At 45.0% G+C, this 27,350-nt stretch overlaps 1 protein-coding gene across 1 annotated transcript in view; it reads right to left on the minus strand.

Annotated features, from left to right (window-relative positions):
• LOC141271770 (gastrula zinc finger protein XlCGF66.1-like) overlaps positions 1-27,350 on the minus strand; it is an 85,815-nt gene that overhangs the window by 49,518 nt on the left and 8,947 nt on the right. The window contains exons 2-6 of the mRNA XM_073681895.1: positions 22,739-22,817; positions 22,421-22,600; positions 22,213-22,336; positions 22,036-22,133; positions 21,741-21,834 (exon numbers count right to left, since the gene is read on the minus strand). Of these exons, the coding sequence (XP_073537996.1) occupies positions 21,741-21,834; positions 22,036-22,133; positions 22,213-22,336; positions 22,421-22,600; positions 22,739-22,816 (574 nt within the window). The 5' untranslated portion in view covers position 22,817. The remainder of the gene's footprint in view (positions 1-21,740; positions 21,835-22,035; positions 22,134-22,212; positions 22,337-22,420; positions 22,601-22,738; positions 22,818-27,350) is intronic.

Consider the following 27,350-nt stretch of genomic DNA (forward strand, 5'->3'; position numbering starts at 1 on the left):
GCATACAATCTGTTGCACATGAAGGAGGGTGACGAATGGAAGACTGCTTTTAACACTCCTGTGGGTCATTTTGAGAATCTGGTTATGCCTTTTGGTCTTACTAATGCTCCTGCATTTTTTCAGAATCTGATTAATGACATCCTTAGACCTTTGATCGGTAAAAATGTGGTTGTGTATTTGGATGACATTTTGATTTATTCGCCGGATCTGGAGTCTCATTGGCGGAGCGTGCGTGAGGTATTACAGTTATTAATGGACAATTCGCTTTTTGCTAAGCTGGAGAAATGTGAGTTCGCTGTACAGAGAATTAGTTTTTTGGGCTACATTATCTCCAGCAAAGGTTTTGAGATGGATCCGGTTAAGGTTCAGGCTGTGCAGGAATGGCCTAGGCCTATTGGTTTGAAATCGATACAGAGGTTTTTGGGTTTCGCCAATTACTATAGAAAATTCATAAAAAATTTTTCTAGTATTGTCAAACCTCTGACTGATCTCACCAGGAAAGGTGCTGATGCGGTTCAGTGGTCTTCTGAGGCCATTGAAGCTTTTGTGTATCTCAAGGAGAGGTTCACCTCTGCTCCCATCCTTATGCAGCCTGATGTTACTAGGCCGTTTTTGGTTGAGGTTGATGCTTCCTCTGTGGGGGTTGGCGCAGTATTGTCTCAGGATAACGGGGATGGATTACATCCCTGTGCCTTTTTTTCTAAAAAATTTTCGGAGACTGAACTGAATTACGATATTGGTAATCGGGAATTATTGGCTATTAAACTCGCATTTGAACACTGGCGCCACTTCTTGGAAGGTGCGGAATTTCCCGTTCAGGTTCTTACGGATCATAAAAATCTGATATATCTTGATGCTGCCAAGCGCCTGAATGCCCGTCAGGCTAGGTGGGCACTGCTTTTCTCGTGGTTTAATTTCTCCGTTACTTACATCCCTGGTACTAAGAATGTTAAGGCGGATGCCTTGTCTCGCAGTTTTTCTCCCATAGTCGGTGCTGAGAAAGAGGAGAACATTTTACAAGAAGGTGTTGTGATAGCTGCTTTGGACTCCGTTTTGGAAAATGAGATTCTTAAAGCACAGGAGAATGCCCCTTCTAACACTCCTCATGGGAGGTTGTTTGTGCCTGGGACCTTTAGGAGAGATTTGTTTGTTGAGTGTCACGAATCTCGGTTGGCAGGTCATCCCGGAATCGCTGAGACCAAGAGACTGGTGGGTCGCAGTTTTTGGTGGCCTGGATGGCAGAAGGAAGTCATTAAGTGGGTGCGTCAATGTACTATATGTGCTAGATCTAAGTCCTCACATACTCCTGCTGCGGGGTTGCTTTGTCCTTTGGAGGTTCCCAGTGCTCCTTGGACACATTTGGCTATGGACTTTATAACTGACCTTCCCCCCTCTGAGGGTTTTACTGTCATCTGGGTGGTCGTGGACCGTTTTAGCAAGATGTGTCACTTGGTTCCTTTCGTCAAACTGCCCTGCGCTAAAACTCTCGCTAAAGCCTTTGTCAAGGAAATTGTCAGACTTCATGGCGTTCCTACTGACATTGTTTCTGATAGGGGTCCTCAGTTCGTGGCTCGTTTTTGGCGTGCCTTTTGTGATAGGTTGGGAGTTCATTTGTCGTTCTCGTCCGGATATCATCCTGAATCTAATGGCCAGACAGAAAGGAAAAACCAGGATGTTGAGCAGTTCTTGCGTTGTTTTGTGGCAGACAATCAAGAGGGGTGGTCTGAGTTTCTGCCACTTGCTGAATTTGCTCTGAACAATCATACATCTTCTTCTGCTGGTTGTTCGCCTTTTTTTTGTTGTTCTGGGAGACATCCGTCGTTTGGGTCGTTCTCCAAGTTGGGATCTGCCGTGCCTGAGGAGGAGAATTTTTCCGGTGATTTGGAGAGAGTTTGGACGGATGTGCGTGGTAATCTTCAGGAGGCCAACAGAAAATCTAAAGACTACTTTGATAGGAAACGACAGGAGGTTTTGTTCGCTGTTGGTGACATGGTTTGGTTGTCCTCTAGGAATCTGCGGTTGAGGATTCCTTCAAAGAAATTGGGTCCCAAGTTTGTAGGGCCCTTTAAGGTGCTTCAGGTTGTCAACCAATCTGCTGTTAGGTTGGAGGTTCCTACCTCCTGGAGAATTAATCCGGTATTTCATGTCTCTCTGTTGAAAAAAGCTGTTGTATCGGATTGTGACGCCTCTGCCTCTGTTCCTCCGGTGGTGGAGGACGGGGAATATGAAATTTCTCGCATCCTTAACTCTAGACGGTATAGAGGTAGTTTGCAGTATCTTGTGGCCTGGAAAGGTTTCGGTCCCGAGGATAACTCTTGGGTGAGGTCGGATGATGTTTCCGCGTCCAGACTTATCAGAGCGTTTCACAGGAGATTTCCTGATAAGCCTGGTCCTAGGGGATCCGGAGGATCCTCTTAGAAGGGGGGGTACTGTTAGAACCTTGCTCTTAGGTTTTTTTTCCTTTGCTGGTCACATGACCTTGTTGGCCTATTTAATCCTGCTCCGCCCTTCTGGCTTTGCTGGACTTCATTGTATATCTACTTTCTAGCTTGCCTGTGCTCTGTGTCTTGCTCTGTTAGTTTGCTTGGTCTACTGACCTCTATGTTCTATATATTTTGTTTGTTCGTCTGTCTGCTACTATTTCTGTTAGGAGGTGTCCCATATTCCTCCCAGTCCTTAGTACTTGTAGGGATTCCTTCCCCACATCTATAGGTCTCCGTACAGACTAGCTTAGGACTTTAGCAGGTCTGATCGCAGGATCAGGTTCCCTGTTATATCGTAGGGACAGATCTCCTCTCTTTCCTTAGCTCTGGTAGCAGAACATAACACCATCTGCCTTGCCTAGGGTTGAGACGTTTAGCTGACTGGAGATAAGACAGGTTCTTATGGTCCGTAATAACATAATAGGATGGACAGCCCCCTCCAACCAATGTCGCCATTCCTCGAACACCAATTTGATCGTCAAAAGTTCTCCATTACCCACGTCATAATTTCTCTCAGCCGAAGACAATTTTTTAGAAAAGAAGGCGCGACGCCATTTACCAGTAGACGAACCCTGAGACAACACAGCCCCAAACCCAACATTCGAAGCATTGACCTCCACAATAAAGGGTTGAGAAACATCGGGTTGACTGAGTATGGGTGCAGTGGCAAAATAATTCTTTAAGGAAGAAAAAACCTGGAGGGAAGCATCCGACCATTTGGAAAAATCAGACCCCTTAGTCATGTCAGTAAGGGGTTTCACAATAACAGAATAATTTTGGATGAATTTCCTGTAAAAATTAGTGAAGCCCAGAAAACGTTGTAGGGCCTTCAGGTTTTTGGGACGTTCCCAGTCAAGAACTGCACGGATCTTCTCCAGATCCATCCGAAAACCTGAAAATGACAACAAGTACCCCAAAAACTGCACCTTCTGAACAGCAAAAACACATTTTTCTAGTTTGGCATAAAGTTTGTTATCCCTTAATATCTGGAGCACCTGCTTAACATGCCCCCGATGAGTCTCAAAATCAGGTGAATAAACCAAACCATCGCCCAGATAGACCACAACAAACCTCCCCACCAAATGATGGAAAATATAATTTATGAAATGCTGGAATACCACAGGTGCATTGGTCAAACCAAAAGGCATAACCAGACTCTCAAAATGTCCTTCCAAGGTATTGAACGCTGTCTTCCATTCGTCCCCTTCTCTGATTCTAACCAGATTGTAGGCTCCCCTTAAATCCAACTTGGAGAATACCTTAGCTCCCACAAACTGGCTGAAGAAATCAGGAATCAGAGGAAGAGGATATGGATCACGGATAGCAATTTGATTTAGTTCCCGGAAATCTTTTTTCTTCACAAACAAGAACCCTGCCGCCACGGGCGAAGATGAGAGTCTAATATGTCCCTTCTTCAGACTTTCCGCAATGAAATCCATCATGGCTTGTCTCTCAGGGCCAGAAAGATTATACAGTCTGGACTTCGGCAGTTTAGCTCCGGGGGTCAGGTTAATAGGATACAGTCATAAGCACGATGAAGAGGCAAATCCTGACACCCCTTCTCAGAAAAAACGTCCTCAAAACCAGACAGAAAAGCAGGTAATATTTCCGTAGTGACAGCAGCAATGGAAAAATCCAGACAGTTCTTATGGCAGTAATCTCCCCATTCAATAGTCTCCCCGGTTTGCCAATCCAACAGATTGTCTTTGGTATACCTTGGCATGTTAAACATAATCGGAGTAGGAAGATTGTCCAGAACAAAGCAAGGGATGATTTCACAATGAACTGACCCCACCCTCAGTTATACATTATGTACAATCTGAGTAAATGCTTTCTGTGCAAGTGGCGCCGAAAATGCTTTCTGTGCAAGTGGCGGCAAGTCAAGGGCAAAGATGCGAATAGGTTCAGCTAAAGCACAGCAAGCAAGACCATGAGTTTTCACAAACTCAGCATCAACCATGCTGACTCTGGCTCCACTGTCAACAAACACAGAATTTTTTTCGGTTTTGCTCTTTAGCATCACCTCTGCTGTCAGGAAAAAGCGGGAACTGCAGTTTGGCCACAAATGCACCCCTTATTTATCCAACTCCAGACTACCAAGAGTTAATCGAGTCTCCTTCTGTTTAGGAATTGAAGGACAGGTCCCAACAAAGTGTCCCTTTTTCCCCACAAAAAAAAACAAACGCCTTTTTTCTTGCGAATCTCCAGGGAGATGTATGATGTAGAGACACCCCCTAACTGTATGGGTTCCTCCACCTCCCCCAGTACTGGTTCACCCACAGACAGCTCCCTTGGTAGAGGTACACAACCCTGGCAAGAAGGCCCCGAAGAAGGTGGTCGCACCCGTCTATCAAGACGTATGGCCAAAAACATGGCAGCCTCCAAGTACTGAGGAGTTTCATATAAAGCCAAGGCATCTTTCAACCTTTCAGTAAGCCCCTCACAAAATTAACTTTTAAGGGCTGAGTCATTCCATTTGGAATCCGTTGCCCATCTACGGAATTCCGAACTGTATGTTTCCACTGACCGAATCCCCTACAGAAGGTTACTCGGTCAGGGTCATCATAGATGAGGGCCAGAGCACAGAAAAACCCCTCCACGGATTGGAGACAAACCGAGTCAAGCGGTAACAAAAACGCCCATGACTGAGGATCGCCCTGCAATAGAGAGATCACAATACCAATCCGTTGCTCCTTATTACCGGAGGAGTACGGACGAAGTTTAAAATACAATTTGAATGCCTTCTTAAACACAAAAAACTTGTCCAGAAGGGCAACCTTGAGTCCAGGCTGGACAGGCTTACCTGCAGAGACCCACATATTGGCGACCTGGAACCGCTGATGCTGCTGAACCTCACAGCGGAGGTCATTCACCTCCAGAGACAGACAGTGGAACTGCTCTGCGAGCTCTGCAACTAAACCCATACCAAAGGGAGAAAGGAAAAAAAAAAAAAAGTGCATACCCAAAAACACACATGGGAAAAAAAAAACAAATTGTCAGTTCCTTTTTTTTTCCTTTTCAAAACATGCTCAGGCGGCTATAATGTCACGCCAGGTGTGGGGAAGACTTAGTGCAGCACAGAGGCAAAAGGGAAAGGGAGCCCAGACACTAGGGAAAGGGGGGGGGGGGGGAGTGGAGACCTCCTAGTCTGGTCTAGAGTCACCCTGTCTCAACTATCGTCCCTATATTGCCTCCTCAGCAATCACCGCACGCGTGCCTCGCCCTACTCTCCCCGGCGTATGGCTACGGCTAGGGATGGAAGGAGAAGAGAACTAGTCAACCTCCACTAAACTCTATAGACAACAAGGGTGGACAAAACAGGGGAAATGGCTTAGCTTTAGATGAACTCCAAATAAACACACAGCCTCAAGCTCCAGAGAGGACGAAGTACTGCTCCTGCTAAGCTTCACAAGTAGAAATGGATATAGCTGGCGACTCCCTCTCAGACACACCAGGTATATATACACCCAGGACAGAGAGCTAATTAGCAAGAGAAAGGTAGCCGCTCGGTCCTAAAGACAGCCTCTTATCTAAGAAGCAGTCTGCAATGCCAAACGTAGAGATCTCTTGCAACCCACTGAAGGGCGACTGTCTGTCACCTCTGACACACCCGTGACACTTGCCTCTAGCTATGAGGTCCGGGGTGAGTATCCGCAGTGGAGGGGAGCGGTGATTGCAGCCTGTCAGCTGTGATCACCGTTCACCACTGATCTGTACAGGGCATACAGAAGACACAGCGCTGCATGGAAGCGCAAGTAGCATTTATTGTTTTGTTTTTTTTCTTTTCATTGAATATATGGAGGCCATATACCAAGTTGGGGGAACATATACCAGGATGGGGGGGGGGGGGCATATACCAGGAAGCACTATAGGGGGCCATTATACTGTGGGGCACTATATGAGGCCATTATACTGTGGAGCAGTATATGAGGCCATTATACTGTGAGGCACTATATGGGGCCATACTTCAGGATGGGGGTACATATACCAGGATGCACTATATGGGGCCATTATACTGTGGGGCACTATATGGGGCCATTATACTGTGAGGCATGCACATGCACTCCCCATAGGCCTCCATATAGTATAATGCACTCTCCATAGGCCTCTATACAGTATAATGCACTACCTATAGGCCTCCATATTGTATAATGCACTACCCATGGGTCTCCATATGGTATAATGCACTCCCCATAGGCCTTCATATAGTATAATGCACTCCCCATAGGCCTCCATCCAGTATAATGCACTCCCCAAAATATATATACAATACTCTACTCTCCTCCTCGTTCCCCCCCTGCTCCGGTCTCTCCAGTGAGTGCCAGCACATCTCAGCACAGCGGGCTCCATGTAGTAAAGTCATCACACCCGCTATCAGTGTCTGCGGCAGTGATGTCAGACGAGGAGGGGGATTGATATGTCATGCTCCCTCATTCATCATTGCTTTCAACTGTATTGGTATCCAGCCAATACAGTTGAACTTGCGATGACAGACGGGGAGCCCAGTGCTGGCCCCCACGCCCAGCTCACTGCCCCGCAGCAGCCACATGGTAGTGCAAGGAGATCATGCCTCCCTGCTCTGCCGCAGAGTTTAACTGTATTGGCACACGATGATACAGCTTAAAGCAGCGTAGCTCCGGATAAGCCCCTTAGAATGCTGGGCCCGGAACAACTCCCACCCCCGCCACCCTTCACACTTTACACCACTGCTCCCATAGAAGTGGACGGAGTGGGGTCACATCTTACATACATTAGATACTGCATATCTAATCCCATCCTGTGTGATACACACCACTGAGCTCAATATCTAATCCCATCATGTGATAAACTACACTTAGCCCTGTTTCTAATCCCAGCGTGTTTCACTCTAAGTGTATCCAATTGTGCACGTGATACACTCCATGTATTAACCCCAGCTTATGATAAAGCGAGAACTTACAGAATCAGTGCTGCCAGCTGTCCTTGGTGACAATGTACTTGTCAGTATCACTTTGCAGTCACCAACAAAATAGCTCCCCACTATGATACTAAACTTCATCCTCTCACAAACATAGTATAATGCACTCCCCATAGGCCTCTATACAGTCCATATGGTATAATGCACTACCCATAGGCCTCCATCCAGTATAATGCACTCCCCAAAAATATATATATAATACTCTGCTCTCCTCCTCGTTCCCCCCTGCTCCGGTCTCTCCAGTGAGCACCCGCACATCTCAGCACAACTCGGAAGGGGAGGAGAGGAGTGATATAACACACATGTGAGCAGACCCCACCCACTTTTACTGCAGTCATATTGTGAGCTAGTTGTACACTAAATTTTCATGGCAAATTTCAGCAGCTGCTCACCCTAGTGTTTAAAAGTGGAAATACCAAAATCTTTAAAAATATTTTTCATATTTTACTTCACTAAAAACAAATTCTAATAATATTTAAAAAAAAAAAAAAAAAACATTAAAAATACTTTACATTTTTTCAATTGTTGAAAAAAAAATTTTTTCATGACACCTTTCCTTTAACTGTTCCGCTTTCATCAAAGGAGTCTCTCAGATAGCGTATTGACTGGATACTTAAACTTACCACTTAGTTGAATTCACCCATTTTATGATTTCAATCCCGAAATACTTATTGGGTAAAACGGCTCCATCGACTTTTTCCAACTTCAACCGGGAGGATACACAGGTTTTGAAATATTTTTACCAGATCCGTTATAACCATGTCTGTCGTGCAATTCCATTTATTAGGAGAATAGACTGGGATATTGACGGTTTATCAGTCCCATACTGACAATTCCAACTCACACCTCCATTAGGAGGGCAGACCGGTATAATGCAGCTGCACTTGGCACAATCAAGTTCATCTTACCACTCCAAATCAGGAGGGCAGATTTAGAGCAATTGGTGGTTTATCCGTTTTTATCTTCCTGCAATAGCCTTCAGAGTGCCTTGGGGATAGACTGCGCAATACCAGGCCGTGTTCCCCCTCCGGAATGCCCTCTGGGATATTTCTCCCCCGGAGATACACTGTGCCATACCAGGACGTGTTCCCATCCAGAGATGCTGTACTGGCTTTGGTCTGTGGGGATACACTGCGCCATACCAGGCCGTGTTCCCCTTCCGGAATAATCTTGGGGATATTTCTCCCCTGGGGATACACTGCGCCATACCAGGCAGTGTTACCATCCAGAGATGCTGTATCGGCTTTGGACCCCGGGGATACACCGTGCCATACCAGGATGTCTTCCCCTCGCCAGAAGTATCATCCGCTGCTTCGTCACTCCTAATCCTGCTGGGACCGATAGCTTGAGGTAAGCGTTCCACCATACCGGCGACTCCACCTTGCACCTCCTTTAGGAGGGCAGACGGTTATAGTGCCACTCGGCCTGGCACAATCAAGTTCATCTTATCACTCCATACCAGGAGAGTAGATTGGGGTATTTGGAGTTGAATCACTTAAGCATCCAGAAGGCCATTTTGAGACTCCACCATAAACCCAGTTAAGGCTCCAAGTTGATTTTATTCAGCTTAGCACAGCCATGTCTATCTTGCACCACCAACTAGGAGGGTGAACTGAACTGTAGATGTTTATCAACTTTAATGCTTAGCAGTTCATCTTATGACATCAGACTAGACTTACACTGGTTTTGTTCAGCTTAGCCATGCCTAAGCTACAAATTCTATTAGAAGTATAACCTGGAACCAACTTAGATGCCAACCAGTCCAAGTTATGACTCCAGCCCCGAAAATTAACTTGACTTACCATGATTTCACTTGACCTATCACAAACGTGACCAATTTCAACAAGAAGGATAACTGGGATCTGATGTTAATTGCAAACCAGTTCTATATGCTATACAAGTATGAGGAATTGACTGGAAATCTGTTGGACTCACCAGATACCCCTGGACTGAATTTTATTAAGGCCCCTGTTTGCTGTTTAGTAAAATTACTACAGACCGACTGCATCACTCGGAAGCCATCCTTATCAATAACAGCAGTATTGCTAGTAAAGGGTAGTGAAGCTTTGAGGCAGTAGTGAAAAAAAGACTGAAGGGTCAGCTCTGAAGTAGGCGCAGGTTCACACAGGGATGCAGTTCGTTAGTGCAAACAAACAGACGGTTTATTCCATGTCCAATAGCCGGTTAGGGTAACAAAATGATAACAGCCTCTTTCTGGCACAAAAAAGGTATAACACAAACAAAACTCAAAATAACAAGTCCATGCAGCACGGCCCCAGCCGTTTAAATAAAGTGCTTTTCTCTGCCTCCACCAGAATCTGAGCAGCATATGCAAGGCCTGCTCACCTTGCACAACACTCAGACAGTCTGAGACAGGCGCAGCTGTCTTAAATCAGGCCTTCCAAGACCTGGACTGGAGGTAAGTGAGCAGCTGATTCGACCCAGCTCTTTCAGCTGCTTGTAAAACCCGGCCCTTTAATCAGGGCCCATTAACTACCTCTCAGCACTATGTGTGCTAGAGCCTGTTTCTCCGGGTCCTACATCACCGAAGCATGGCACCTCGGGGACACATACCTCCCATTCACAAACTGTCCAGCTGCAACCTTACAAGACTTACAAGCCCCAAGTCGGCGGGCTAACCAGGCAAAAGTCATGGCCCCCAAAGTTGTACATACTACTGAAAGTCATTCCACCGAAGGCCCCATCAAGTCTCGCGGTGAGGCTGAGACTGCCGAAGAAAATCCTAGACCTAATGTGAAATTGTGCTATTCCACAACAATGAAGGGGCCCAAAAACCTTCATGCAGGCCAAACATTAGACATGAAGTGGAATGTCAACATTGACATATAAAAAGACCAGACTTTAAGTGAGAGGCTAACACCAGGCATGAGGTGGAATGGCACACATGAAGTCATAGCTCAGGCGACCAGCTCCACACAAATGACATGAGACCATACCCTAGGCGACCAACACCACACATGACATGAGGCCCTGCCCGAGTTGGCAGGCCCCACACACAATGGCAGATGAGAGTCGGCAGGCCCAACACACAAGACATAAGGCGGCAGGTTCAATACACAAGACATGAGGCACTACTAAGAACTGAACACAGGTGGCCTGGCAGGCATGTGAGGCAGAGGCACTTCACCTCACTCCTGCTTCTAACCCCTAAAAATCCTGATATAACAGCCTATAGACCTACATCTGGAGGAGTTAAATGGTGTAACTGCATGGTTTAACCTCAGTGTCTTACGAGGGGAAGATTTGCTGGTGTCCAAACATGACACGTATCAGAAAAACAGCAGAGAAAGAACAGCAGCCACGGAAAGGCAGCATTCCTAAGATGGCGCTGGAGACTGATACTCCTGCTCGGGACAGGGCAGTAGATGCCGCCACAAAGTTAGAAAGATTTATTAGAGTTCCTGTGAAGTCTCTCACCCGTAGAGAAAAAGTAAACCCCGTTGTAGATGGGACAGAGCTGCAGACGGAAGTAGAAGACCCCACTGACACAGGCATCATGGTGCTGGCTCACAGAATGCCTGCCGTTAGCCCTTCATTAATACAGGTAGAAGAACCTGCCACAGAGGTATGTGCAGATGCCTCCATGTCTGTAAGTTTGTCTGCAGAACATACCCTGAGAGATGTGTACACTGCAGTGACTATGTCTAATAAAATGCTAGTGTAGCACCCTGAGGATTCGGCTGCTACAGGAGTATTGCACCTCAACCCAGAGGTGTGATATTCCACTCCCGGGTAAGGATGGAGTGTGGAACCGAGCTCGGTAGGCTGCATGCACTACACACATCCCATTTCCGAGGAACAGGCCGACGGTACTCCCACTTAGAAATGTGCAGGTACGACCGAGTCTGTTCCTGGCTGGAGTGGGAGGGGGGTGGTACATCCCATGTAGTGTAGGGGCAGATAGGGGGAGCAGCCTGGGTAAAGTTAGGAGCTCATTGGGTGCTGGTCACCTGAGCTCACACATAGAGGGATATATAAGGTGGGCACCAACTAGAATCAGGGTCAGTCTGTCAGAATCAGGAAGAGGAGCAGAGCAGAGCCCTAGAGAGAGAGAGAGTGGAGCAGAGAAAGAGAGACCCAGAGGGGGAAGCAGAAGAGAGGACTCCAAGATCCCAAATTAAAACAACGGGTGAAGAGCCGGCATCAGGGTACCGGAACCCAAGCTGGTGGGGGCAGAAACACACCCCAGCCAGAGACCGGAGGCCGTGGGCAGCGTCTGCCACGGCCACCCACCACATCCACCCCGAAGGCATACCACGCGGAGGGTCAGGGAACCCAAGGCCAAGGGTCACCCAACAGAAGGCCCGAGGGAGCTGGACCTGGGTGGATCACTAGTGGGGACGGCCAGAGAAAGGACAGAAGGAGAGCTCAGGGTCACGCTCCGGACTCGCTTGGGGGTTGGCTGGATCCAGGACCTGGTGGACGCAGCACGGCTCGGGTGGTCACTAGCAGCTGGAGTGACCGGAACATCAGCAGTGAGTAAATACCCTAAACTGCACAACCCGACTCTGTCTTCCTTTACATCTATGCTGCACCACCACAACCCCCATCCTCTGCACCTGACCCCCTGAGGCTATACCCCACCCGTTGGGGGTTATACCATCAAAAGCTGCACCTACACCATCAGCCTCAGCGGACCCTGCTGCAGCGGCGGCCATAGTGACCGCAATACAACGGGTGGCGTAGTCGACACAAAAGAACTTTAGTAACATCTGTAGAACTGCCACATCACACTGAGCTTGACGCCCTGGGCACGGGACCGGGTCACAGCCGCTCGGAGACTACAACCCCCCATCTGATCCGGTGCCGGGTATTCCCCTCAAAAAGGAATATGTCCCAGGGGGCGCGTCACTAGCTTCCGTCAGTGAGCACATGGGAGGTTTAAAAGAAGACATACGTCTTATTAAACATGCCCTCCAGAGAGTGAATGAAAATGCTGACGAGATGCAAGGGAGAATTAGCTATATTGAGGAAAAAATGCCATAGATGAATAAAGATCTTAATAAGTCTATACATAAGTCTATACATAATATCTCCCTTCTCATTGCTAAGACAGACGACTTGGAAAACAGACTGCGCAGAAACAACTTGGGGTTGGTGGGGGTCCCTGAAAAAGCTGAGGGTAAAGATCCAGTGAGCTTCTTTGAAAAGTGGATATTGAGCACAGGTGGAAAATAAATATTGTCCTCATTTTTCACAACAGAAAGAGCTCATAGGGCACCCACGAGACCTTAACCCGCAAGTGCTCCACCACGTCCAATCCTCATGTGTTTATTACACTTTTGGGACAGAGACGCCATTCTGCGAAAGGCCAGAAACCTCAAAGATCTTTACATTGATGGTCACAGAGTCTCTATTTATCCTAACTTTTCTGCTGAAATACAAAAACGCCGTGCAAAATTAATCGATATCAAAAGAAGATTGAGGACCTTTCAAGCGCCATACTCCATGCTGTATACGGCCAAACTGCGTGTGGCGGCAAATGGAGAAGGGCATCTCTTTGAGAACCTGACTGATGCTTTATCATGGCTGGACACTAATGAAAAAAGCTTACAGAAAAAATACCCCGAAGACAAATACACATTGTAGGGATGTTACGTTTTCATTTAAATGTCCATAACTGTTTGCTTCATAAACTGATCAAAAGCAAAAATGCAAACAAACAACCTTTAGTGCAGGGAAAACAAAGAAAACCGTCCTTTAAGCAAAGTCTTTGGTAAACCAGTCGTCCTGTGGTCACACAGGCAGGTAAGCATTTAGTACACGGCTCAAACGGGACACAACACACAGGAGGCCTTCTCCCTCCAAACACACAGACCATGTGCCAAACACCGACATCCATTTTAAAGGCTGTTAACCACACCCAGAGGTGAGGTATGTGGGTAGCAACACCCGCCCATCTCTCAAACTACCAATAACCTGGTCCCAGGTGCACAAATTAGTCTTCTTAGTGCGTACGTGCACTAGAGAAAAACTCCGGGTTACATCACAAAGGACAGCCACCTCTGTGACACATACTTCCCATCGACCATTAGCCACCTTACATACCTCCCCCTTTGCCTAAAGCCGTCAGGCTTGACACTTTCTACTACCAGACAGGGGATTCTTGAGAGGGCATCGGCATTACTATGTAGATTCCCAGCTCTATGCTCTACATGGAAGTTGAAGTCTTGTAGGGCTAAGAACCAGCGGGTGACCCTAGCATTTTTACCCTTTGTTTCCCTCATCCATCTGAGTGGGGCATGGTCGGATACCAATCTAAACCTATGTCCTAACAGATAGTACCGTAACGTGTCCACCGCCCACTTTATGGCCAAGCACTCCTTCTCTATAACCAAATAATTCCTCTCACATGAGGACAGTTTCCTACTCAGGTAGAGAACAGGGTGTTCCTCTCTGTGAATCTCCTGGGAAAGGACTGCTCCCAAACAGACATCTCAGGCGTCCATTTGGAGTATAAATTCTTTCTTAAAGTCTGGGCAACAAGAACAGGTTGCTTACACAGAGCCACCTTCATTTCTTGAAAGTCTGTCTCCGCCTCTGCAATCCACTTGGCCGTAGCCGATTTTGTCCCCTTAAGGAGGTCAGTCAGGGGTACAGCCATCATGGTGAAGTTTGGGATGAACCTCCTGTAGTATCCCACGATCTCGAGGAAGGCTCTAACTTGCTTTTTTGACAGCAGTCTTGGCCAGGTTTGGATTGCTTCCACTTTATTGATTTGGGGTTTAATCTCACCTCTACTCACTACATATCCTAAGTATTCTTCTTTCCCCATGGCACATTTCTTCGGGTTTATTGAAAACCACACCTTCCTAAGAGCATCAAACACCCACCTAGACCTTTTCCAGAGGACTCTCCCAGTCTGGGCTGAAGATAACAATATCGTCCAGATATGCCATAGCGTATTTCTTATGGGGTGCAAGGATTCAATCCATGGTTCTCTGGAAAGTGGCAGGGGCCCCCCTAAAGTCCAAACGACATTCGGACATACTAGAAGCATTCGTCCGGCGTAGAAAACGCAGTCTTCTCCTTGGCTCCCTGTGCCATGGGGATCTGCCAATACCCCTTCGTCAACTCCGAGGTGGTTATGTACCTTGCTGGCCCAAGTCTCTCGATCAGCACATCGACGTGTGGCATGGGATATGCATCGAATTTGGAGACCTCATTCAACTTCCGATAGTCACTGAAGAATCACGGTTGGGCTTTGAGACCAAGACAATCGGGCTCGACCAACCGCTCTTGGATTCTTCAATGACTCAGAGTTTCAGCATAGGAGCCACCTCTTTTGAGATCAACTATCGTTGGGCCTCAGGTTTCCGATAGGGCTTCAAGTTCACCCGCACATGTGGCTCCATCAGAACCTCGTGTTGTATGAACAGGTGCAACAGGTCAAACATTTGGGAGCGAGGGGGCTTGTCCCGGTGAAACGCCCAGCGGTGTACCCGCTGTGCCTTGACAGATATAGTCACCCCCAAGCGAAACCAGAATCTTAGTTTTGAGTTTGACATACTCTTTGGCGTCTTTGTAATGCTAAATCATTGAACGCCTTCTGGGGCTCCCCAGTCAGGTATGGCGCCAGCACCTATGCCCACTGCTCTGGCGGAAGTTTCTCCCTCTCGGCGACCCTTTCAAACACGGTCAGGAAGGCCTCTACGTAATTCCCCGGGGAGAGAAACACTCCTGGTTACATCACAGTGGATAGCCACCTCTGTAACACGACTATGCAACCATTAGCCACCTTACAACCTCTACCACTTGGGACAGTAACTATGTTCTCTTATAATATTATTATGATGCTACACCTTTAAATTGCTGGTTTATATTTTATATCATTAATACATTTACAGCAGGTAGCGTGATGGTCTACTAAAGTTTACATTATGCAATTTGTTACAGGTGCTACTGTGCCACATGAGCTCAGGATAAGTGGTCCCAATCTTCCCATCATGGGTAGATCGTTTACTAATAAAAGTATGATGCTTAGTAATTATTATTTTATTGGTTTGTTTTTTTTTGGTTTAAATGGTTCTCCTCTCAACATAATAATCTGACTGCCGAAATTGACCCTCAACAGATCGGGATATATGTAAAATATATTGCAAATGATTCTCACATTACTCAATATGTCTAAATGTGTGGATATTATAGCATGGAATATTAGTGGCTTGGGAGACCCTTCCAAGAGGTGCGCAATATTCTCATGGCTAAGCAAATTCCGACCAGCAATAATATGCTAGTCTGAGACGCATATGATAAGAGACAGAACTTATTTACTACATCGATCATGGATGTCGCATGAATATCACTCAGTGCATTCCACTCATTCAAGGGGCGTAAGCCTTATGGTACATAGGAACATACCCTTTATATGCAATAAGGTGGTTGTGGACCCAGAAGGTCGCTCTGTTTTTATACAATGTTCTATATATAATATTTCAGTTATTATAGTAGCGCTGTACATCCCACCGCCGTTCTCCTGAGAGATGTTAAAGGGGATATTTTCCTTTTTGGCAACTTTCCCAGATTTTCAAACTACAATAATAGGTGATTTTAATATGTATTTGCACCCACACTGGGACAAATTTTACACGGGGACTATACTAGTAACTACAGCAAAAACATCTCTATCAAGGGCTATTTCAGAAATTGGATTGGTAGATATCTGGTGAATTAAGCACCCTAATATCAAACAATATTCTTGTTAGCCAGCATCATATCACTCGCTATCCAGAATAGACCTTTAGCTATTGGAAACATACACATGCTGTCATACGTAAAATGTATTGAATATCTACCTAGAAGCATCTCGGACCACTCCTCTTTACAGATACGACTTCCATTAGTCATAAACAGGATACATACTGGGGTTATATGGCGATTAAACCCGATCTGGATTCAAACTATTGGAAGTTCTCAGTATGAGAGGATAGCTGAATACTTTGCAGTAAATTAAGATTTAGCCTCCATTCTAATAGTTTGGGATGCAATGAAGGCATATGTCAGCGGTTTATACATAAATGAGATTAGTAAAAGAAAATCTAAATCAAGGGAACTCATGCAAAAATTACAAAAGGAGGTTATCCACTCTGAGTTACTGCTCATTGCGGACCCCTCCATTTATAAAGCCAAAGAGATGGAGAAGGCTCAAATAATATTGAAAGATCACATATTTGACTTCACGACACAAAAGAGACTTTTTATGAAACAGGGATTCTTTGCAGAGGGAGAAAGTGACAGACGTTTGTTGGCAACTATTGTCAAAGTCCAAAGTGGAACATCATATTTATCTAGACTAATCTCTGAAAATGTCGTAGTGGTCGCGGAGGATGAGGATAGCCTTCAAACTTTACATAGTTATTACTCTTCCATATATTCATCTAAAAGCAGTGCCACAAATGAAGATATCGAAGAGTTCCTAAAAAACATCACATTAATGGAATTAACATCTGAAGATAGAAACTTACTAGAAAAACCTCTATCCTTAGAAGAATTAGAAGAGGTACTTCAAGAGGTTCAAAATGAAAAGGTCCTGGGTTTAGACGGGATACCAGGGGAATTCTTTAAAATGTAACTCGACATATTATTACCTAAATTGTTAAATGTCTTTGAGGAATCAGTTAAAACTTGATCTCTTCCAGAATCTATGATGGAAGCTGTAATAATCCTATTATTAAAACCTGGGAAAGACCCCTGTCAGTCTGATTCCTACAGACCAATCTCCCTTCTCTCAACCGATGTCAAGTTACTGGCAAAAGCATAAGCCAACAGACTATCAAAAGTAATTTCCAAAGTGATTAACGACAACCAAACAGGCTTTATGCCAAACAAATCCACATCAGTTAATTTGAGACATCTTTTTTTGGGTTTACAGCTAAGCTCGGAGTCTACCTGGTCCAGAGCAGTCTTTTCTCTTGACACTGCCAAAGCATTTGGCAGCATAGAGTGCAATTTCCTGTTGCCAGTCTTGAGAGGCATGGGATCTGGTGATGCATTTATTTCATATATCCAGCTGTTATATTTGCCTCCTATGGCAAAACTTAGGGTAAATGGTCGTGTATCAGGGACGTTCGAGATGGGAAGGGGAACCAGGCAGGGATGCCCCCGTCGCCCCTTCTCTTTGCAACTGCCATAGAGCCGCTAGCTTGTTTAATACGCTCTTCTACTGAAATAACTGGCTTCTGTTGTGGGTCACTGGAGATGAGGATCTTTTAATATGTGGATGACATGCTTCCGTTTTTTAGGAAATGTGGTCTCCTTCATTTTTCCAGCAATGAATCTTATTAAAATATTTGGAACTGGGTCAGGATTATCAATAAATTGGAATAAATCAGTCCTCATGCCCATAGATCCCTTACCAACAGATTTATCCCTGGAGAATACTCGGATACAAGTAGCAAGTACTTTTAAATATCTTGTGGTAGTGGTTACCGCCAGACCCAGGAATACTATTCTCTTAACCGGGCTCCCATATTGCTAAAATTCAGAACTAAAATGTTCACTTGGTGTCGACTTCCAATGTCAGTAGTTGGGAGAGGGAATTTAACAAAAATGATTCTCATGCCTCAACTTTTATATCTCCTACATAATACCTCAGCGGCGATGCAGCCGGGAGATGACCGGCGCTAGCGGAAGTACCCGCACAGGCAGCGCCGCTCCCCGGTCCTCACTAACATGGTTCAGCGATATTGGTGCCAAATTTAAACACCGCTCTGCTGATTGGTCGTGGCTGCCGGCCGCGACCAATCAGCGATTTTGTCGCCAAATTTAAACACGCTCTCCGGTCAATTGGTGCCGGATTTAAAATAAGTACGCCACCGCCTCTCCACACACTTAGTCCCGGCGTGGAGAGGAGCGAATCTACAGACAGCAGCAACTCAGGGCAGTATCTGAGAGCGCGTGCTGTGCCTCAGACCCTGCCAGAAGCTGCTGTAGACAGGACAGATAGCGCTGGAGCAGAGGTAAGGAAAGAAGGTGAGTATTAGTGTTTATTTTTTTAACTGTGCTGTGGGGATGGGGGAATGAGGAGGTCATACAAAACCAGGATGAGGGGGCCATACAAGCCAGGATGAGGAGGCCATACAAGCCAGGATGAGGAGGCCATACAAGCCAGGATGAGGGGGCCGTGCAAGCCAAGATAAGGGGGTCATACAAACCAAGATTAGGGGAATGACTGAGCCTTACAAACCACAATTAGGGGATGAGGGAACTTACATACCAGGATATGGAAATTTAACAGTAGCTGCTGCATTTCCCACCCTAGGATTATACTCAAGTCAATAAATTTTCCCAGTTTTTTGTTGTAAAATTAGGGGTCTCGGGTCACCGCGCACAGGCAGCATGTGACCTCCGGATGCAGCTGACTCTTGCTTCCGCTTATGTCACGAATATTTGCGGCTGCAGCCAAGGGGTCTCCTGTTTCGCGGAGTGATGGGCTGTGGGCGGGGTTATCCCCCTTCCCATCACACCCGGCATCCACCGCACGCGCTTTCATTGACAGAGCGCGCGGTGGATGCTGGGTGTGACACGATGGGGGATAACCCCACCCACAGCCCATCATTTACCGTGGTACACGGAACAGGAGACCCCTGGCTGCAGCCGCAAATAGTCATGATGTAAGCGGAAGCAAGAGCCGGCTGCAGCCGGGGGAATTACGTGCTGGCTGTGCGTGGTCAGCGATGTTGTCACAAGCAGTATTGACAACATGAAGTAATTATAAAATTCATTAGGGGCCTTGGGGGGATACATTCGGGGGGGGGGGGGGGGGGGGGTCATTTAAAGTAGTGCACAACCCATTTAAACACTGCTTCAGTGATTAGTCGCGCCCGGTCGGCCGCATACATATTCTAGAATACCCGATGCGTTAGAATCGGGCCACCATCTAGTATATATATATATATATATAAACAGCCATAATTGCATCTAATGTGTGTTTATAAAAATATCCCATCATAGCCAAAGAAAAGTGGGAAAGAGGTTTGGGTCCCCTATCTGAGGAACAATGGGAAGAGGTGCTGGATCCAATTCCTAAATTATCCTTGTCCGAATCACAAAGACTGTTCCAAATCTTTCTTATTCATAGAGTATATAAGACCCCGAGTATCATATTTAAAATTGGTATAAGAGTGAACAACCTGTGTTCAAGATGCGGGAAAAACTACGCTCATTTAATGCACAAGAAGTGGGAGTGTGTAATCATCGGAAAATATTGGAAGGGTGTACTAAATAAAATCTGTGTTTGGAATAAATATACAGTTGGAACCCAAAATCTGCATACTTGGTCTGTTGGAGGAGGGGCTGGATTCGGGTTCCCCTATAGCTATCTCCCAAGTACTATTTCAAGCTAGAAAACTTTTAGCACTACATTGGATAGAAAAATCCCCCCCCCCCCACCCCCAATGATAGAAGAATTGAAATCCAATAATGTCTTCTGTATGGAAATGAGAACATATATTAAAAGAAACACCCTTAAAACATTTATAAAGCTATGGGAACAATGGTTAACTACTCCCGGGATTGCATCGGAAAGCCTTCTTAGAAGCACTATGATAGACCATCTGTACATTTCCTTGTCATAAACCTGTAAAGTCTCCTAATTCATCTGAAGTCTTTAACTTACACACTCAAAGTGTTAGATATTGGAAAACAAAAGGGTCAAAAATAATCACATGTAAATTATGTAATTCTCTGTATTTTAATGCAATACACAAGCAGTCAGATGGTATTCATATATGTAATTTGTAGTAAACGCATGATAATAGCTACGATGATTAATAAGAACCGGTTTGTATTTGGTTTACTTTTGTTTTTTTATTTGTGTGTTTCTTTTATTTAGTTGTGATTGTTTCTAAGAACAAATTAAAATGTGAATATCTTAATATCTTTCACAATAAAAAATGATCTGATTGAAAATGATTCGAACGCAGGATCTGTTGACAAGACAGACTCTTTACTCAACCAAGCCACACTACCTAAACGAGAAACACCAGGCCACATACGCCTGGGCAGCATCACACGTTTAGACGCAGTCATGTGAGAATTACTAGGCCCCAAGGCTACTGAAACACAAGGCCCTAGGCCAAACACCAGCCCCTGATAGGTACTGAAGCATTAAATGTAGATTCTCCCAGACTGATGTTAGCATTTCAGCGCCCAACTGAACTGTTCCATGATTCAGGGCTGCTCCAGCCATGTGCTCAAGGCTCCTACATCCAAAGGACAGGAAACCACATTGAAGGAGGAAGTGGAAGTTGCCTTTTTTTTGTGCTCTACCTCTTGGCTTTCTGTCCAATAATAGGGGCGGATCACACTCTCTCAGGTGCTGTCATGGGTGAGGGGAAAAACAAGTTACATTTCCAATAAGAGCTACAAGGGGGAGAACTACAACCCTAACTGGAGTTCCATTCATTTATGGTGGACCATTGGAGCTACTATGAGTTCTGTCCAGAAGAGTAGAGAAGGTATTAGTGCTGCACATTACAGGAGTGAATGTGCACTAATCTGAATTCATTAGTATCAAAAACATAATGGAAACAATAATATGAAGTGATGCCATGAAATCAGGGCTTGAGCCATGAAAACTCAACTCCTGCAAACGTGAATAAATGTATATTACAGCCATCAACCACATACAGTTTAGAACTATATCATGGCACAGGTGTAATTTACCACAATCCTCTTTGAAGTTAGTTGGTTTTCAAAGGAATCAAAAATTCAGGATAAAGGGAAACTCTGTTGTTATTGTACAGAAATTCACACTTGGCCCTCACTGCACATTTCATGTTGTGAATCATAAAAGCAAAGTTTTGCCATGAAGACTGGACCTGGTCTTGTAGGGACTATATGAGAAGATTCAGCAGCACAGAAGAGAGAAAATAGAGATTTATCCAGTAAGATATCAGGATTCTAGGAAGGTAACAGCTAACCCTCTGCTTTCTCTTAGAGGCCCATCATACTATTTTTCTTACTTCTCAGCACATTCTACGTATGCTGTTATTTGGCTTTGTAGTCTACAGATCAGGGCAAATAACAGTCAGCATTTTTTAATTTCGGGGGGGGGGGGGGGGGGGGTAAGTGGAGCCTCCAGGTTGTAAGCTCTATAGAAGAAGGGCTTTCAATGCCCAAAGTAATTTGAAGAGTTTTGGGTGGAGGAACATGTATGGGTCTAATGGCAGAATGGTGATCACATGATTGTAATATGTCCAAACTACACCACTGATAAAGCAGAGAAAGCTGATGACTGAGAAGAATTTCTGACTCTGTATTTACTGGTTACTACTCACCTGGATGGTTATCTGTAGGACTCTCCTCTTTACATTGCTCGTCACCACCCCTCACATATGTCCCTGTAGCATTAATATGGATCAGATCTTTACCCTGAAACAAATATTGTAAAAGTCACAGACAGATGATAGAGAAGTCACATCTATGATCAGCTCTAATCCTGCCATCTCCACCATTCTCATTACACAAGTATAAAACATATAATACTGGTGGATAAAACAAGACAGAGCCCAAGACCTTCACAGCTGTCTACACAACATAGGGGAGATATCATGACACTTTCCCTCCATCTACCTGATGATCCTGAGGAACATTGGGATCTTCTTGTTTACAGTCCTCTGGAAGAAGAGTATGGGGACATCTCTCTGATGTTGTCCTCTTACTGGATAGAACTGGAGGAAACAAATACATGGATTGAATTCACTCTTTACATATAGATAATTATAGGCTGAGTGTATTTAGTGCTATTACCTGGTGATGTGAGGGGCTGGGGAACCTCCATCATGACGTCCTTGTACAGATGTTTGTGCCCTTCTAAATACTCCCACTCCTCCATGGTGAAATAGACGGTGACATCCTGACACCTTATAGGAACCTGACACATACAATAATACAGTCAACCCCCCTGTTCCCTTCATAGCGTTACTGTATAATGTCCCAGCATTCCCAACAGTGTCACCTCTCCAGTCAGAAGCTCAATCATCTTGTAGGTGAGTTCTAGGATCTTCTGGTCATTGATGTCTTCATGTATCAGAGGGTGAGGTGGAGGCACTGTGATTGGGCTCAGGGGTCTTCCCCATCCCTCAGACACAGGGTCCTGACAGCGCTCACTAGAGGTCTTCTTCACTACTGTGTAATCCTGGTTATGGAGAGACACATTAATAAATCTCACTACAGACATTTCCAGAGTCCTCACCTCACCCAGTTCTGTCCATCTGTTATTCCCATAGATACATAGATAAGAATGATGTAATGTGACGTCATCAGAATCTCTCACCTCTCCAGTAATTCGGAAGAAGATCTCTAGGGTGAGTTGTAACAGCCTCTCCGCAATTTTGTTCTTGCACATATACATCCTTGATGGGTAAATCAGAAAAATTGTCTAAATATACATGTGTATCATATAAATGCGCTGCACTGAATTAGACCAGAATTGAACCAGAAGGGAACTGAAAGTAACTATTCATAGTGAAAACAAATATTTTTTACTATCACCCCTATAGTCCTCCATTTCCTACTAACCCCCTAATCCCTACACCTAGTAATGAACTGGTTATGTCTCCCTCCATCCTCCCAATCCATCTCACCTCTTCAGAACTATTCCTCAACATATAATCCTCTGTCTCCAAAGACAGACAGCCATCTCATGCCCTCTCCTGCTCCCACCTGCTAACACTTTCCTTGCTCCTCCTCACTGCCAGCGATAGCTCTCCAAATCCTGGTCCTCCCCACAGTCACTTCCACCTCTAATTCACGATCTATTACAAATTTTCTCAACCCTTCTAACCTTATATCCATTCGCCCTGCCCCCGCTTCCCCAGTACCACTAACAGGAGTCCTATGGAACGCTCGCTCTGTCTACAACAAACTTTCCTACATCCATGATCTTTTTATTACTAACAAACTTTCCTTTCTCGCCTGAAACTTGGCTCACCCCCTCTGACACAGCCTCTCCAGCTTCACTTTCATACGGAGGATTTCACCTTTCCCACCCCACCCCCCTGCACCAGCGGCAAGCATGGCGGAGGAGTCGGTTTTCTCCTGTCAGATAAACGCACCTTTGCCCAAATCCCACTTTACCACTCTCCGTTACTCTCCCCTCTTTTGAGGTGTACTGTGTGTGCATTTACTCCCCCTCCAACTGGCTGTCATTTACCGCCCCCCAGGACCACCCACCACTTTACCACCTGGCTACTTCACTTCCTTTCCGCCAACATCCCCTATCATGGGTGACTGCAACATCCCCATTGACATTTCTCACTCAGCTGTCTCAAAGCTTCTGTCTGTCACTTCCTCCTTCAGCCTTGCTCAATGGTCATCCAGAGCCACTCACAAAGATGGCAAAACACTTGACCTGCCTCTGTTCCCTATCTAACCTCTCTAACTCACCTCTCCCTCTTTCTGACCATAACTTACATTCTCTGCCCTCTCCTCTCAAGGTGCACAATCTCCACTCCACAAACTTACACACTCTCACAGAAATCTCAAACACCTCGACCTACACTCACTCTCTGAATCCCTTCTCCCTCTTACAGACATAAGTTCCTTACACAATGCAGATGCTGCTGCCGCTTTATGAAGCAGATCAGCTTACACCTTAGATATGACGCCTGCTGTTCATCCCCCCAAACAAATATAGTCAATAACGATATCCTTTTGAACAGACAGGTTCCTGATTTTCCTTTGCTTAATAAACGCATGTTTAACCTTTGTATACTGATAGCTGTGTCTGTCTAATAAATGATATTCCTCTTTCAGCACCTCCAAGGTTTTGATGTTTTGGTTATCCATCAGTTGGTAAATGTACTGTATACCCCTTTCCACCCATCCTTTCAGCTCTCCTATTTTATAAAATTCACTTAAATTTTCGTTATCCCAAATAGGAGTATACAAAGACATTCCCACTATGCCTCTAATCTTCTTCACCCTCGTCCACAATTTATGGACTAAGCCACAGGTCGGGTATGACCTGCCCATCTTCCCAAAAAGTCCAGACTCTAGGCCCACTACCAATGGACTCTTTCTAAAATGAACCTCCAAAACCACCTGGATAGTCCCCTTCACCGCCCATAGTGACCACCCTCTAATATGCTGGGACTGTGCTGCCAAAAAATATATCCACGGGTTTTGTAGGGCAAGATGCACCTCTTCCTTCGGCCTCTGGAGAGTCTCCAGCTTAATCCTAGGTTGTCCTCCACCCCAAACCAGATCCATAAATATTGAATTAAAACGCTGGAACACCGACCGAGGAATCCACACAGGGGAGTTATGTAAAACCTATAGCAATTTGGGCATCAGCACCATTTTAAGAAGATTGGTGCGTCCCACCACCGAGAGGCGCATTTTGCTCCATGTAGATGCTTTATCTTTTAATTTCCCAAGTATCGGGTATACATTCAACTGAAGGTACTCCTTTACTGGTAGTGTTATTATAATTCCAAGATATTTAAACTCTCGTACTAATTTAAATTGTGTACGTTCCACCTGTTCAACATCTAAGCCATCAAGGGTGTCTATTTCCATAATATGAGATTTATCCCAATTAATTTGTAGCCCAGATAGCAGGCCAAATCTATTGATGATAGCTATGGCACCATGTAATGATGCCTGAGGGTCCTGTAAAAATAATAAAATATCATCTGCGTACAACGCTATCTTCTCTGCTGCCGCTTTATATAATTCCCCAACAGCTGCAGCTCTCGAATCGGTCGCACCCATCACACATACCAAATCTCGCACAATCAACAGGCAACTCTGGCACACCAGCCTGATTAACCCCTTTACAACCCAAGGTGGTTTGCACGTTAATGACCAGGCCAATTTTTACAATTCTGACCACTGTCACTTTATGAAGTAATTACTCTGGAACGCTTCAACGGATCCCCCTGATTCTGAGATTGTTTTTTCATGACATATTGTACTTCATCATTGTGGTAAAATTTCTTCGATATCACTTGCGTTTATTTGTGAAAAAAACAGAAATTTGGCAAAAATTTTGAAAATTTTGCAATTTTCAAAATTTGAATTTTTATGCCCTTAAATCAGAGAGATATGTCACACAAAAGAGTTAATAAATAACATTTCCCACATGTCTACTTTACATCAGCACAATTTTGGAACCAAAATTTTTTTTTTGTTAGGGAGCTATAATGGTTAAAAGTTGACCAGCGATTTCTCATTTTTCCAACAAAATTTACAAAACCATTTTTTTAGGGACCACATCACATTTGAAGTCACTTTGAGGGGTCTTTATGACAGAAAATACCCAAAAGTGACACCATTCTAAAAACTGCACCCCTCAAGGTGCTCAAAACCACATTCAAGAACTTTATTAACCCTTCAGGTGCTTCACAGGAATTTTTGGAATGTGGAAGAAAAAAATGAACATTTAACTTTTTTCACAAAAATGTTACTTTAGACCCAATATTTTTTATTTTCACAGGGGTAACAGGAAAAAATGGACCCCAAAATTTGTTGTGCAATTTCCCCTGGGCACACAGATACCCCATATGTGGGGAAAAAACACTGTTTGGGCGCACGGCAAGGCTCGGAAGGGAAGGAGCGCCATTTGACTTTTTGATTGTAAAATTTGCTTGAATAATTAGCGGACGCCATGTTGCGTTTGGAGAGCTCCTGATGTGCCTAAACAGTGGAAACCCCCCAAAGTGACCCCATTTTGGAAACTAGACCCCCCAAGGCACCTATCTAGATGCATAGTGAGCACTTGGAACCCCTAGGTGCTTCACAAATTGATTCGTAAAAATGAAAAAGTGTTTTTTTTTCCACTGTTTCATTTTTACGAATCAATTTGTGAAGCACCTGAGGGTTCCAAGTGCTCACTATGCATCTAGATAGGTGCCTTGGGGGGTCTAGTTTCCAAAATGGGGTCACTTGTGGGGGGTTTCCACTGTTTAGGCACATCAGGGGCTCTCCAAACGCAACATGGTTTCCGCTAACAATTTGAGCCGATTTTCCATTCAATTTGTTAGCGGGCACCATGTCGCATTTGGAGAGCCCCTGATGTGCCTAAACAGTGGAGCTCCCCCACAAGTGACCCCATTTTGGAAACTATACCCCTCAAGGATTTTATTAAGGGGTATAGGGAACATTTTGATCCCAGAGGTACGACACAGAATTTGATAACATTAGGTCATCATATTGAATAAGTTGTCATTAGTCTTGAGCGCAAGTGCTCGCTACTTGAGTTTGCATCGGGTACTCAGGTATGCACCATGTATCACGGGTGCTCAAGTGAAATGCTCGAGTCCCGGCCCGCATGTTTAACGGTTATTAGAAACCCCCCAAAAAACATGTGGGGATCGCTCGTGCATGGCAGACAATCCCCGCGAGGTTTTTTTGGCCGCGAAGCATATGGGACGGAGACTCGAGCACCCGCGATACTCAGTGCATACCCGAGCACCCGATGCAAACTCAAGTAGCGAGCACTTGCGCTCAACACTAGTCGCCATATCGTCATTTTTTTTTTTTTACATTGGAAAAAAAAAACAACCCAAACCCTAACATTAGCACAACCCCAAACCCAGCCCTAGCGTTTATTTTTTACGCCGTTCCTCATGCGGTATAAGTGATGAGATTACTTTATTCTTCGGGTCGGTGAGATTACAGCGATACCAGAATCATATCGGGTTTTTATGATTGACAGCTGTCACACACTAAAAGACACATATTTTGTAAAATATAGTTTTTGCATCGCCATATTTTGGCCGACAGAGTCATGTGACTGCTTGTTTTTTGCGGGATGAGTTGACGTTTTTATTGGTGCCATTTTCAGGCACGTGACATTTTTTGATCGCTTTCTATTCCTATTTTTGGGAGGCAGAATAAACAAAAACCAACAATTCAGGAATTGTGGTTTTTTTACATTTTTT

This window comes from Phyllobates terribilis, unplaced genomic scaffold (assembly GCF_046119375.1).
Source record: "Phyllobates terribilis strain yellow unplaced genomic scaffold, ASM4611937v1 Scaffold_5__5_contigs__length_657084704, whole genome shotgun sequence".
NCBI lineage: Eukaryota > Metazoa > Chordata > Amphibia > Anura > Dendrobatidae > Phyllobates > Phyllobates terribilis.